The sequence below is a fragment of the Brachyistius frenatus genome, unplaced genomic scaffold (genome assembly GCF_029030835.1).
Source record: "Brachyistius frenatus isolate BFR_SWC_R1_liver_20210118 unplaced genomic scaffold, ASM2903083v1 Contig_8, whole genome shotgun sequence".
In the NCBI taxonomy this organism is placed as follows: Eukaryota; Metazoa; Chordata; class Actinopteri; family Embiotocidae; genus Brachyistius; species Brachyistius frenatus.
Genome location: NW_027210607.1, coordinates 7,336,133 through 7,352,017, shown reverse-complemented (window position 1 = coordinate 7,352,017; position 15,885 = coordinate 7,336,133). Strand labels below are relative to the sequence as shown.

Below are 15,885 nucleotides of genomic sequence, written 5' to 3'. Positions count from 1 at the left end.
GGTGGAGGGAAAATATGAGAAGTGTGGGGACGGGGACGGTATGAATCCATGAAAAAATGTGTGAATCCACAGTGTGACTGCGGTGCGCATTTTACATCACAAAACATCCTGCTTTCACCGAGCAACTGTACCTCGGCGATATCATCCTTCAGCTGGTTGTACTTCTCAACGTCGAAGCGTGTCCTCTTCAACCCCTTGTGGAAGAACAGCAGATACTGTCTGTCTCTAGCGTCGGGGTAAATATACTCCTGCAGGTTATAGAGAGACACAGACAGAGCGCTTTGTAAGATGAACCAGTTTATCAGATAACCTCCACGTTCTTTTTTCTAGTCCTTGGGCCGAATCACACCACTGAGCAACCCGACATCAAACAGACTACTTGTCCTTGGAGTTAAAAATGAGTGGTAATTTGTGAATGCTGAATTCATTTCTGAAGGGCAACAAAGTCACCAGATCAGCCTTTAAAAAGCTAAAAATACCATGAGATTTCATAAAAGTAAAGCTTTGTTTTCTGGTTGTTAAGAGAGTTCTTGCATAATGTAAAAAAAGGACAATTTCCAACATTATTTGACACATTAAATGTACCAAACACACAACCAGTGTGGTCACTTGAGGGAAGGCTTTTAAAGTACGATAACCTTTAGGATTAATGCAATAATAATTTAGTGATATTAGTCACAAATTCATTGATACCTAGTTAATATATATTTACTTATTTCCTCCAGCCAACACTTTACAAGTGTGAATTTGCAACAACACAAAACAGCAGGTTATAGTAGTATTTCCATATCTAACTGGCTTCAATCAAAATTAGGCATTTTTTTCTTTAATAAATGAATTCAAGTGATCATCAGAATAATTGCTGACCTTTAGGTGTGACCCGAACCACAGCAGCAGATGTGTCTCACGCTCAAACTCTACTACACACACTCATGTTCTTATATGCATGTTATATATCTGCATGTCTTACCTGACGTGTAAGAACAAAGTAGGCGTACATGGCCATCGCAGTGCCATAAGTGATGAAGTAGGTGACCGGCTCCATGATATCCCAGGAGTACTCCCACCAGGTCAGCCTGGCTAGGATGCCAAACTGGGTGGCCATGTATGCCATGCCGCCCCACAGCACCCAGGTGGTGCGCCGCTCGGCCTTCTTACTCAAATCGTCCCTCACCTGCACAGACGGCATGAGGAAAGCAGTCACACATAGCTTCACACCTACTTTTAATGTGACTAATGTGGTGTGATTTATACTTTTATTGTGTTGTTTTGATCATTTTAGCATGTAAAGCGTCTTTGAGTGTCTTGAAAAGCACTAGATAAATCAAATATATTGTCATTAATATTAAGTGGAAGATCAGAAGTATATTTTTTTACTGGGAATCTAATGAAAAAAACAACAACAATAATTCCTCCAAAATCACATTATGGATTTTTAGCATTAAAACATTTTGCAGCTGCTCTTTCCCCAGATTAAGACTTAATTATCATGAGATTAACTGCTTTGTTGTGGTCATGCAAATAATTATCTCATTACAGCAATAACAAAGGCTTGATAGCCTCTTAGTCCACCCCGTGACGGCTCAGCTGCGCAGTCATTTTAAATGGCTGTACAGAAACAATACCAGATATCTTACACTAATTGGCGCAATAAAATAAGAGAAATATAAACAACTGAGTAACAACTTGTCTTCCATAAAACAAATATACAAAAGCATTTAGATAATTCAATGGCATATTATATTTGTTAAGTATTTGTCTAAAATTTGGTTTGCTAGGTAAATAACATGGCAGTGATTTTGTTATTTGGAGAAGTGCAACAGTGCTGTCAAATTGGTTAAAGGAGTGAGACCTTCTGCAGGGGGCGGAGCTGAGAGTTGAGGTCCTCCAGTCGTCCAATTAGCTCACGTTCTTTGCCGAGTTGGTGCTCCTCGATGCGCAGTGTGGTGTAGAGCTGCTGTACCAGAAATTTGACATCATTCAACCTTTCTGCCTCCTCGTGGGGCAGCAACTCTAAAGGGCACACAAATAAACAAGCTTTATGACTATCCACATGTTGGTGATAACTATGAACGAGCAAACAGCCCAGGCTCAGACTCGTCTTTGCCAGTCTTCACCTCTCCTTGGCGGCCGCACGAGGTGTGTGGTGTCATTGATGACGAGCTTGAAATCATCCAGCAGCAGGATGTCTATACCTGTGGAGGAGGCGACCCTCGCTCCATCTGGAGAGGAAGACAAACGGGAAGGAAGGCAGTGAGAAGGATCGAACGTTGACGAGAATCCACTTCAAACGCTGTTCACGCCTCTTGATAATCAGGCTCGTTGATGTCTGATTATCTTGAGTGGTAAAAGAGGATGCACTTACATACTAAGAGTTTTGAGTGGCAGTTATTCCTGTTTAATGAACCCTGAACAGAACAAGGCTAAAAAAAAATCATTACATGATGCATGCAGTGGTATTAAATTCTGACACAAATCCACAGCTGCAACACTTGACAGCCTCAAAATACAAGAACACTTGAAAGCACATATCTCTGTGGGGTAAATGGCTGGAGTGTGTATTCTTGTGTTTTTGTGCATACCCAATGAGTAGATGGCTACCCGGTCGATGCCTCTGTCCTCCGCCTGGAGCTGTTGCAGGAAAACTCCCACACAGTCACTGAGAGGCTTGAGGGTGAACTGACAGCGCTCTCGCCTGGACGGCAAACTGACCGAGATCACCGGCAGCCCGTTCTGATACACCACCGTCACCTCTGAAGGGGTCAAAAGCGAGAAAACGGGTGAGAGAAATGTGACGAAAGCAGACATGCTGAGGTCTTAACTGAGACACAGACAGAAGCATCCCTCTGCGCCTCTTAATGAAGAAACTGGAACTGAAAGTAAAGATGCATTAGGAGCAGTTAACTGTTTGTTTTGCTCGTATTAATTAGTCTTGGCCTTTTATGGCTTTTTCAACACACAGAATTGTGAATTACTTCCGTATTGAAATATTATCTGGCTGTTTAGATCTTAAATGCACATGTCTTCTGGATGCCACAAACTAACCCAGAAAACACAGCAGGGTCTGATCGCCTGATGGCTTTAATGATGTCAACTTTAAGCTAACTTTTCTCGAAATAGAGAAGCATTATTTGGACTGACCACAAGTGGAGTGTGGTCAGAGGAGTTTAAAACCCAACTAAGAACATCATTGTCCAGGAACAATAGGCAGACCCTTCATAATAGCACTAGTCTCCATTATTTTCCCATCAAACACTACAAGCAATACTTAACCTGATAACTAATTCAAGTTTAAACTTTAAACTCAACTTTAAATTCATGACAGTGTAAAGTTAAGTAAGAAGCCATACGTAGTAGTTAGTAATTGACTGACAGTATTTGATGGAAACTCACAACTGTAAACACTATATAAAGTATCTACAATGGGGCAGATTAAAACAACAAATTAGATGAGAAAACAATCCCAGGCGTGTACTGTAGACAAATCATCCACAGCTGTTTATCAGTTCACGATCAATAACGTATGAATATTGCTAGTTGACTCTTTGTTACTGACTATTGATAATATTTACTCTCACAATGAGGCTTAAAAAGACTATTTGATTGATGTTTGTGTGGTGAGAGTGACAATCAAAAAGACATCGAGGCTCACGTTGCAATATATTTGTTACCTGCAGGATTATCGCTTTTCATAAAGGCAACAAAAAAAATGATGGGATGAATCAATGCACCTGTGACTCACTGCTCCAAACACTACTTTCAAGTTCATGTTTTTTTTTTTTTATATATGTACTTTGTGTGTCGTCTGTACATGCTGTTTTTTTTAAGTGTCATTACAACAGTCATGTTTGTCCCAAACATCTGAGCCCGATGGTCTGCTCAGTGGTACTTCCTAAAACACTAATAGCAGTCTGCAATACGGCTCTATTGGTCCATAACCAAACAATGGTTATAATGAGCTGGCACAGCTTATATAATTATCATAATGTGTGGCCTCTAATGAGAGAGCCATGACTCAACACACAGGGCTGTGAGTCCATACAAAAGATGTTCCAGGCTGCCTTGTTGCTGCTGCACCCAGAAACCTCCGCCTCCCCGCTCAGGGCCACTGCAGTGAATCAGCAGATCTCTGCTCGGCCGCACACAAAGCAGTGAAGGATCATCAGCTGGCACAGGGATGTTTTCTGGTGTGTCTTGAATACGTTCGAAGATGCGACGGTTCAAACATTTTACTTCACAACCATTTCTTTATCACAGTGACGCATTGAAACTTTTCCACGATTATCTGAGTCGTTGTTCTCCTGCACCTGCTCCCTTTGTCCTCCGCTATCCTGTCATCACAGGCACTTTGCTAAAAGTCTAAGGATTGCGTGCCTATCTCTGCCACAATCCCACAGTCATTAAAGCTCAATTTAAAATCAAATCAGCCTGGTCTGCAATGCTGCTGCCTCCTCAGCTCCTCTAACTTTCTCTTCCTCCCTCTGATCACGCTCTATATCTCTCCCGCCGCTCACACAGATGAACAGATGCTTCCCCGAGTCTGATTCCATATTAATGACTTCTGGCTGTTAACTCCAAATGAGCCTCCGCCGTCTGATCAAGGCACAATTTCTCTGTGGCGCGGCTCTCATTTGTCTCGGACAGGAAGCACAGGCTGGTTTTGGGGGTTTTCTTTATAAAGGGGGAAACCCAAATCACATTGCCGAAAATAAACAGCTACAGCAGCAGTGCCTGGATTTGCTGGGTGAATGAACGGTGAATGAAGCCAGAGGAGGTGAAGACTTACCCTCTGGAGCAGAAGAGGAACACAACAGTCTCTGGCCGTGCCATGAGGGGGCGCCCCTCCAAACCTGCAGACAGGAAGAAAGGGTGCAACAAACTGGTTATTCTGCTTCCACAAAACTTGTTCTTATCACATGCGGTTGGTTAAAGTTACCAGAGGTGCTTTGGGCCGGTTTATGGCCCTCAGCAACATGACACTACCTTAATCTAAGCCATTTACTTCTCTAATTGTTTATTTTTCCCAGACTGACTGAGTATTATGTTACAAGATGGCTTCCTCTGTTCCAGTTTCTCGAGACTGGAGCCACACCCAAAACATCTAACTGCAGTTTCCTAGTCACGGGGATACTCTACAGAGGGATCACACATAAGAGAACACACACACACACACACACACACACACACACACACACACACACACACACACACACACACACACACACACACACACACACACACACACACACACACACAGCTTCTAACATCTGATTTAAATACACAAGTGTTCAGACACAGTTGGAGGAAAACACCACAGTGGGAGACACGGGCAGAAGTCAGCCAAGTGCAGCCTGAATAACAACAATGCAGTTGAGTTTTAATTCTCCACTTGACTGGAGGGAGAGAGAGGAAGTCGAGCACAGGAGCACAGACTGTGGGGGGAAACCCTCCTCTGTTTTTGTTGCTGCTGCTGTTTACACACAGCTAAGTAAAAGTGTCCGTATGCATCGCACATGTTTCAAATTACAGAAGTCGTCGTATTTTCTGGTGAGCCGCGACCGAGACCGAGCCCGAGGACGGGCTGTCAGATCTTCTTACTCTTGAAGAGCGCGAATGAGGGTGAAGATGAGCATCGGAAATCAAGCAAGCAAAAGTGCCAGGAAAGGAAAACACAACTTTTTCTGATTAAACTTTTAGCTGTGCACCGGCACAAACAAATTGGACCTCCACCACCAAAAAAAAAAAGAGGCTGTTTTTCTGCCGACTGGTCCTCAGATTTAATAACCGACGCCAGGGTCTGCGCAATTTGTGACACTGCAGTGCTGCATATGAATATATGCACTGTGTATGCATATGAATTATGTCACCGCTGAATCCACGCACACATTCATTAACTGTTTAATTTCTGGAGTCACGGGAAATCTTTCTCACTGTCAGGGCTGCCTGGCACTCAGCTCCCAGCAGGCTGCAGTTGAATGCACTCGCTCTGACTACAAATGTTGAAATATCAGATTTACGATATGCCCACACTCTCTGACCTGCACTGAGGCGGACCACAACAGCAGTGATTCTCACAGCTTCTCATTTATGGCGCTGCACTGGCATTATTATTGAGGAAACACACACCTCAGAGGAGAGAGGTGTATTTATGTGCGTGCATTTATGTGTATACGTTGCCACTGCAAACAGATGCTTTCTAACACAAGCTCTGTGGGTTCCCGTCAACCAATCACAACAATTCTATGCTAGACATCCAGCAAATGGTTAGACTTGAGAGAAGTTCTACGAAAGCTACCACTGCTGCCAATTAGTGAATGCTAAGAGGTTATTTTACAATCCTGGCTAACTCTGGAAAGCAAGCTCAGATTTTTCTAGTACTTTCAAAGCATTATGTTGTTTGTTTCAGGTTTGAAACATCCTGTTTGTGTAGAAAGTTTCCTGTGACTGACACTTAGATATACAAATATTATTTGTCAGCAGTCATAGAGACCAGACAACAAGCCTACTTGGAATCCCAGCATCAAACCAGAGACAAATAGGCTCCATCCGAGCTGACAATCAACTGCTGCTGATTATAAATGCCGTGCTGTCAATCAGGGAATGAGACTGCCAATCAATCTCTTCTTTTTTTTTCGCTTTCAGTCAGACAGTGCAAACAAGCCAGACCACCACCACGCAGGTACGAGGGATGACACTACTGAGGGGAAAACTGTTAACGAACAGTGACAGAAGATACCGTACCATTCCTCTTGGCTATAAACATAGCAGTGAATGTTTCAACAGCAAAGCACGACTGACACTGATCAGTGATTAGGTGCTAATCGGGACCTCAACTTCAACTTCCTCTGCAGGCATCTCCAATGCAACACAACACTATGCACAGCTTTCAGAGGCACAGTGAGGGTCCACGGATGGAGTCCCCACTGAGGCCCACTTCTCTGGTTTTCCTCTTATTGGATCCCCAGGAGGAAATAAAAACGTTTTGAGAACTCAACTTTAGAGAAGAAAGTTGCAGCATTGGCAAATGTGCAAAATAATGAAGAACAACAATGAAGAGAACAACTTTGAAAATATTTCAGAAAGTAAATGCCATCACTGCACCCGTGATACAGGGCTTCTACTGCGTGTGTGTGTGTGTGTGTGTGTGTGTGTGTGTGTGTGTGTGTGTGTGTGTGTGTGTGTGTGTGTGTGTGTGTGTGCGTGCGCGTGCGTGCGTGCGTGCCATAAATGAGAGTACCAATTGCTGTCCCGTGGTATCAACTACAGCCCAAACAGTGATCAGGCTGCTGATCAGATGACATGCTGAGAAAGGGCTTGTGGCCAGTCTGGAATAACTGCACAGTCTGCAGAGAGCAGTCCAGCACTGCTTTTCTCATTCATTAACTTGAACCGTTTGAAGCCAGGAAGATTTCATCGAGATACCCACAGCATCACCGTCACCAGCCCACGCAACCTGACACGGGGCGGCATCAAAAACATAAGCAAATGTGGCACTGGTATGTGTGCACGTCCATCTGTGGAGAGACATGTATGTGTGAATGTACCTCTGTGTGTTTGCAGGTGGTATGTGTGTAATGTCTGTGTGTGCGTCCACCCGTCTGCTCACCAGCCTGTTTGTCAGCGGTGGTTGCAGAGCAACTAAGCAAAGCCCACACTCCTCCCCTCCCTCGGCACACAGCCACTGAAATGCTGCCTGAAATATTTAACAGCGTAGCAGCAGTCAATAGCATAGCAACCTTGGAATCAATGTCACACGGCTCAGAGGGAGAGAGACAAAGAAACGGACATGGAGGACGGCGGGGAAGATGGACGGATGAGCAGGAGAGGGAGAGGAGGAGGTGTGGAGGCACGGAGAAATAGAAAGAATGGGAGGATAAATGGAGGAAGAGCGGGGGAGCGATAGAGATAAATGACGGCTGGAGTAAAACGGTGTGAGTCACGAGTGCGCTTGGATTTCTAACCATGTGCTGCATATACTGTACCCTGCAGCAGACAATCCCTCCCCACTGAAATGTGACTGTGGTGTGTGTGTGTGTGTGTGTGTGTGTGTGTGTGTGTGTGTGTGTGTGTGTGTGTGTGTGTGTGTGTGTGTGTGTGTGTGTGTGTGCGTGTGCGTGTGTGTGCGTGTGCGTGCAGCAGAGATGGTGGTGAGGAAGAGAGTGAGGAGGCAGGGATGAAGGGAAACTGAGGCAGGAAGAGAGAAGAGAGAGGGAGGGAGATAAAAAAAAAAAAAAAAGAGTGTGAATGAGAGGGAAAGCGGGGGGGGGGGAGAGACGGACTGCTGATCACTGCAGTAAAGGAATCCCTCATCTAGAAAGGGGGGTTGCCCCTCTAATACACCCTCCCGCCCTTCCTCCCTCCTTCCCTCCCTCCCTCTAACTCACACTGAATCCTGATGATGCTGGATTTGATCTTCTTTCAATTCTCATCTGCACTGCGCTTTAACTTCTGCTGCATTTCATCAGATTTCCATGTGTGCATTTTTCGTGAATTAGAAAACCCTCCTTAATTTAAAATCTCTATCGCACAGCATGAAGAGACCCAGTAGATTATGGTATATATACAGTGGAAGATGAGGGGAAAAAAAAACCCAAATAGACGGAGAAAAATGTAATTCCAGGCTGTGTGTTACTCACCATGTCCTTCCCTGCCCTCACATTACGTATTAACACATTCAAGCGGCTTGATATTGATGTGCAGTGTATATTAATCATCCTCATAAAGTATGACTGTAACGAGCTCATACAGACACGGCAGTTATCAGAGAAAAAAACCCATCATAAATTCATCCTGTGTACAAAACCTTTAAAGAGTTAAACTACTGCCTCTTATCAATATCACCCATATATACAGTATGTGCAACCATTTCCATTTGTGTTAAATTCTAGCAACATAATGATATTCTTGTTCTCATTTAATTCTAGATTATAGTGGTGGAGACAATTGTAAAATGTATTAGCCTCCTCCCCCTCCTCCGGCACAGTCACACAGACTCATAAACTGTTAGCAGAGCTGCGTTGAAGCTGGATTCAAAAGACTGCTGGTGTCATTCAGCCACACAGAAAGTAAAACAACTTTCAGTTGTTTAAACCTCTCTGTGCACTTGGTGACTACGTTTCACTAATTGTTACAGCAAACACAGGTGACTAAATATGTGGATATGTATTCTTTGATCACTATCTCTTCATTTATTAGCTGAGCTACTCTACAATGTTTCCTCATACACCATAGCAACTCCAGTAGCACCCACTTGGATACAAGGACATTCTCCTTTGTTGGCAATCACAGCCTCATGGCCGCCTCGTTTGGCTTTGTTGTTATGGCCAAATCAAAAACCAAAGTGACACAGCAGTTTAAAAACCCTCCCCTTCCTCAGTCAGAACACATCCTTTTAACTCCAGACACACCGCAGGGGAAATTATGGGTGCCAAAGCATGGCTTATAGTGTGACTGTGTGCGAGCGTGGTTCAGACACCAGTCATTGAAGAATAATGCCGCTGACATAATTCCCATTTCACGGTGCCCTTCTGGGGGAGTGGAAACCTCTGTCATTTATCTACAAAATGACGGCATCCATCTATGTGGTAATGTGCTGTCCTTACTCGAGGCTACGACCAGATAACGTGGCTGGTCACACACAGTCATTCATGAAGTCATTCATGGATACACGGATGCATCTACACCTGCATATACTCATGCACTCTAGCATCAAAATTCTTTTAATAAGAGGCTTTACTTATGTCTACTTCTTTTTCCTGGCAGGATAACGTAGGGACAGATTTACTATCAAAGGGACGGGGGATACATTTTTGATAGGCGAGGCGAGGGTCAAGGAGGAGGGGATGTGCTCCATCATGCTACGGTGACAGACAAAGCTGAGAGAGAAGTGCATGTTTAAGATGGGGTGAGTGTGAGGTCAGCGTATGTAAAAGGAGAATACACTATGGGAGGACTGGAGAGACGGGGGCCGGGCAGTGACCGCATCCTGCCTTTATCAGGAGGTGTACCAAAAAGAACTGTCCATGTCGCTGAGACATGACAGAAAGCCGAATATGCTTAAACTTCCTGTACCCACGATCCACCTGCTCTTTCAGTCAACGAGCCGATGTAAACTAGTAACTGAGGGTATAAATTTGCAGTACATCACCCACAATCAGCTGTGGCACCCTGCTGACTCATCTTTTAGGACCATTTCCGTGCGGTTTGTTAGAGAAGGTGAATGAGGTTTATGAGCTATTAAATTGAAAATGCACCACGTCTGCTATCTTATCACCTGCTGGAGGGAATGTGTGTGGAGAGCGATCTCATTCATTAACTCAGTGAGATGTCGCAGAGTTTTTGCATCCTTGTGTTTCTGGTTTTCTTTTTCTTTTATGGCACAATAAGGGACGAAGAAACTTTCTGCCTCATGTCTTATAGATTATACAGCTGGTAAGTAAAGGTCATTTTGTGGGTGCAGTGTTGCTGATGCATTGACTTTCTAGCTCTCTGCTGCCCCGTATGTCACCTCCTCTCCTCTCTGCTCCGTGGGCGACGTCCTGTCCACTCAGCTCCTTGCAGCCCCCATTTCCCCACAGTGGAGGTAACAAGTTGAAAAGCACAGCTGCGCCCGTTCCATAGCACTCACAGCACCCTGCATACCCACACCCACATTCCCCGTCCCCTGAGACAAACAGACAAAAAGAAACACACCTAGATGAGGCACTCAGCTGCTGTTACAAAGGAAAATGGATTTTAGAACAGTGTGACAGTAATCACAGGCATTTTTTTTTTCAGACTCAGCCCCGGCGAGCTTATGTAACCAAAGAAAATGCTGCCTTTTCCGCTCGCCTGCGTTCTCCGCCTGGTAAAAGCCATCAACGGATATGAAATCTGCAGTTACATTCTTGAATACCACAGTATTAAGTCATCTCCACTCACACACTGAGAGGGAAACTGTGACCCACGAAAGCCTACACCAATCTGATCACTCCACTGCAATGCAGAGCTGATAGTGAAAACAACCGTCCCCTGATTGGGCTATTTTAAACATCAAAACCTCAAACCAGTTAGAGCAAGATATAAATAATTCTGGCTTAATCTCTCATTCCATTTCAATAAATTGGCTTTCCGGACCTGGACACTTTGATCAATTAATTCAAGCTCATGGCCTGCTTAATCCGTGGGATAACATCGCAGAGCTGTGAATGAATCGTTTCTTGACATGTGGGCCAGTTTGACCACCACCCTGCCCCTGCTCCCCTCCCTGGGACCAACAACACTGGAAACTGATGCATTATTAAACAGCAGTGCAGGCTTTCACGCATATACCTAGAAGACAGGCAGCGCTCGACCATTGTGCTTCGCCGGGCTGCTCCTCGAAGGATTCAAGTCGGCTGAGGAGCAGCATTTGTATTCTGTGGGTCACTTTAGAGATCAGAGAAGCGCAGAAATTGAATATATATTCAGAAACTTACAATAAATAAAAAATGTTTTTAAAGCAGACATATACACACCCCTATACACTATACACTCACAGTCACTGTATGTACAGTATATATACACAAGGCGTGCATATATGTGTGTGTGTGTGTTTATATAGTCAGTCTGCAGATACAGTAAGACCCCTTTCTGACACACACACACACACACACACACACACACACACACACACACACACACACACACACACACACACACACACTGTATATACATAGTAGGTGTACGTGTGTGTGTGTGTGTGTGTGTGTGTGTGTGTGTGTGTGTGTGTGTGTGTGTGTGTGTGTGTGTGTGTGTGTGTGTGTGTGTGTGTGTGTGTGTGTGTGTGTGTGTGTGTGTGTGTGTGTGTGTGTGTGTGCAGTCAGTCTGCAGGCACAGTAAGACCCCTCTTTGATTGTTCATGCACCAGATGGCACTACCTGCTTGTGTCAGTGTTAATTTCAGTCACGCGATCCTCGACCCCTCACACACAGACTTAACGATGAAACTTCTCCTTGCTCTCTTTTTTTGTTGTTCCTTCTTTCTTCCCTCACTTCTCTTGGAAGTAATTGAGACCCCACTGAGACTCATAGACATGCTTCTAAGAAATGTATGCATATCTGGCCTTCCCATGCGCAACACTATACACCCTGGCCCAGATCTTAGTGGTGAGTGTTACAGCGTCGATTAAGCTTCAAGAAAAGGTGGAGGTTTGTAACTACTTCACATCACACGTACCACACACCAATAATGCTGCTGAATAAGCATAAACAGTTCAGTTCTTATTATCCTCCCTTTTTTTCCTCTTCTCATCACAACCAGTGCACTGAGGGTCCTTGCTATCCATCCATAGTTCCCACCATTATAGTTATCCTCTTTGCGAGGACACCTCTGAGCGCAGAGCTACATTTTGCACCAGCATTAGCCATTGCTTCTAGATGCTTTAATTATAGCAGAGGATGAAACACTTGTTTTGAATTGAGAAGTAAAGTAGCTGTTTTCTCTCTCTAAGACAGCACAGTACTCCTCTGTGTCCACTGCTCTGCTTATTCCATCTGAAACTGCTTTGGGCAATGGAGAAACAGCAATAATCCACCGACGTTTGTACAAAAGTCTGGCAAAAGGATAATCTGTCATAACGGCATGATTTTGACATGCGAGATACAGTCCAAGTACATCCAAAGGAAATTATTGACTTTTTCAACATATTTAAAAGGTTGCCTAATAAAGGTTAGTATAGGTGATGTACTCAGAAAATTACACAAAATTTACATTCAAATTGATTTATTTTTTTTATTTTTTTTTCAACAGATCAGTCACATGGAAAAATTAAGTACACCCCTACACGAATTACACTTTCACATCCAAAAAACTAGAATTATGGGATCCAGACGAGGTGCCAATGATTAGAAGCTCCATAGGTACCGTCTTATTTAAACCTCTGATATTTGCTCTTGAAGTGTGGTATCATCTTGCCAAACTCTAAAGAGCTCCTTAAAACCTTTTTAAAAAGGTTGCGGATGACTATGAGTCTGGCAAGGAATTAGAAAAGATCTCAAGACTATCTAAAATAAATCCTTCCAGTTAAAGGAAAATCATCCACAAGTGGAGATTTCATACGACTGCCAATTGGCCCAGGGTGGGCTACCTCAACAAATTCAGTCTGAAAAAGAAGTCTCCAAAAAAAATCCAACATTTCATCACAGGATCTTCTGGTAAGTCTTATAACTGTTGGTGTCAAAGTGCAGGCGTCAATAATCAGAAAGAGATTGCACACATTTGACAGGCAAAGAAAAAGCCTTTAACCAAAAGACCAGGCCTTTTGAAATAATGTGGTCTGGACAAACAAATCAAAGATAGAGTTGTTGGGCCTCAGTAACAGTTTGGTGCAGACCAAAGTCAGCTTTTCAGCAGAAGAACCTCATACCAACTGCAAAGCATGGTGGGGGAAGTGTTATGGTTAAAGATAATGTAAGGCCAGCTGTCCAAAAGTTGAAGTTGAACCAAAAGGAGACCTTTCAACACAATAATGGTCCTAAGCACACAAGAACATCCACCAAGGTACAGCTCATACAGGAGAAATGGAGGGTTACGGGACAGCCTAGAAAAAAAGCCCAGTTTGAGTCCCATTGAAATGTTTTAGAGTAATATCAAAAAGCATGGAAGAAAACCCTCAAACCTTGTGCAACTGAATTAATTTGCATAGAAGAGTGGTCAAAAATGTCAGCAAGCCAATCTCAGAGACTGGCCGACATTTGTGCAAAACACCTACATGAAGCTATTTCTGCTAAAAGGGTCAATACTTGCGTCTAATGTCAAGGGTGCACATGCTTTTTCCACAGATTAATATTACATCTTTTGATATTTTTGATCAGAGATTCTGATTGCCTGTGGGGTTGTTCAAGTACACAACTTTCATCTGTTGGCACTGTTTCAAAGAGGATCAAATGGTTGCTTGTCCAAATGTAAAAAAAAACAAGTATTTCCATGGGATGTACTTACTTTTTCACATAAATGTAACTGGTCCATTAAATAGACACAAAACACAATTGTTTGTGGCAAAAACATTGCCTCCAGGATCCAAGGTTCATGAACCCTTTTATCAAAACCCACACTGAATAAAATATCGTACGCAAAGCATGCATTAGTACTAGGTCACCACCAATTTATCTCTCATCAGTGATGCTCAGGGGCACAAGATGCTCCACTTTTCCCTCTGCTGCTTCATCTCTTGCCTTGCTTTCATAATCTGACCCCCAAGTTATGTTTGGGCAAAAAGCCAGATATACAAACGTTATACCTTGTAACTCCTCCAATAATAGGAAACTGACATCTTTATTCAGTTTGCAAAATGGGTTTCAACATCTTGGTCACAATTAAGATACACTGTGATGTATATTCCATGTTAATGTGTTTTCATAAGTATTTCTCAACACTCTGCGTACAGTAATTTCTGTAATGAGTTACGCTGTGGGCATCAATTTGAGATTGTCTTTGGCCGACATCATCATCATCATCATCAATGTAGAGACAGCTATTATCAGTGGATTACTTTGACACTGAAGAAACCTTAAAAACTTGACAATTCTTAGGCATATTCTAAAGTTATGAGGAGTCTCTTCTTAGTATGATTTTAAAGCAGATTTAAAAATGTTTATTCACACTGGACACATCTGACATATATATCCTTGGAGTAATTCTGTCACATAAATCTAAAAAAAAGTATTACTTTTTTTCTTTTCTCTGTGTTGAAAATTGACTGAAAATGACTCCAAGAAAAAGGTCAAATTTTGACACATTGTACAACAATACTTTATTATCTTCCAAGTACTGTGTGACACAGCCACTACTGCAGCATTAACGGTTAACCATTGTGATAGACAGAATAAATTCAATGACTGACTATATTTCAGAATATCAGCATGCACATTTCACGCTCATAATGTGAAAACCCAGAAAGTCCAAAGGTATTCAACAATGAAGACAATTAGTAGTAACAGCCAGCAATCAAAGTTTGCAGTACTACAACCTTTCCACAATCCTTTATAAAAGCAGTTACACGAATGCCAATAAATAATGTTCACCCTAAACTCCAAAGTTGAGTATTTGAAAGGGAACAAGCGGCACAAGGCTTTAACGGAGCGTGTTCAGTTGAGGGACTAATTAAATGTCAGCTGAGACAAAACATGCAGTAAAACTTAACAATGAATGTGTCAAATTGAAATTTCAAAGCAGTCAGGTGGCTATTACTCGTGACCGGTGATGCTATTTTTTGTGTGGCCCTTCTTCTGATGGAAATTTGAAAAATGGTTTGACTAATAGGACAGACCAGGGTGTTCATTTGCAGGCACAGAAACTATTCACCTTGTCATATGACAGGATGGATGGAAGAGAAGGGTGAAATGCAAAATTCTATAATTTGCCTCCTTTCATGTAACAAGACTAGGTCTAAACCTAGTTTATGGCTGGAACATGTATGAAACACTACAAGGATTTTACAAGGGCTTTTACTTTGAAATGAATCCAGGAAGTCCAGGCATTTGGCTTATGAATCTACCGACCTAACTGTTATCAGACTATCGAATAAGCATTTATCATCACATATCTGTACAAAATTTGGTAGGGGCCTCCTGAACCTGCTGGGCAAACTGCACTACTAGACTAGAAGGTACAGTAATTACAACCTCTAGTGGCTGTAGTAAGTATCAGAGGAAAAAAGAAAGCAATCAGGTGACATTGTACATCATAAAGACTGACAAATTCTTCACATGGAGGTAGGTTGGGGGTGGTTGGATGGATCAGACATATGACCTTAATCAAGGAGATCACTGTTCGTGCCCTGTTCATGTACCGTGTGAAAACAAATGTCAACACTGATTTTTTTTTTTAAGTTACATTTTAATGTGTTACGGAGTGTTTTCAAGTAAT

General features: G+C 42.8%; 1 protein-coding gene across 2 annotated transcripts in view; it reads right to left on the bottom strand.

The window, feature by feature from the left end:
• The window catches only part of mcu (mitochondrial calcium uniporter), a 55,949-nt gene that overhangs the window by 4,201 nt on the left and 35,863 nt on the right, over positions 1 to 15,885 (bottom strand). For both annotated transcript variants that reach the window (XR_011310578.1, XM_069690169.1), the window contains exons 3-8: positions 4,787 to 4,850; positions 2,583 to 2,753; positions 2,118 to 2,222; positions 1,853 to 2,013; positions 971 to 1,174; positions 132 to 248 (exon numbers count right to left, since the gene is read on the bottom strand). Coding sequence is in view for 1 of the 2 variants with exons in the window: in XM_069690169.1 (XP_069546270.1) it covers positions 132 to 248; positions 971 to 1,174; positions 1,853 to 2,013; positions 2,118 to 2,222; positions 2,583 to 2,753; positions 4,787 to 4,850 (822 nt within the window). In the remaining variant the exon portion in view is untranslated. The remainder of the gene's footprint in view (positions 1 to 131; positions 249 to 970; positions 1,175 to 1,852; positions 2,014 to 2,117; positions 2,223 to 2,582; positions 2,754 to 4,786; positions 4,851 to 15,885) is intronic.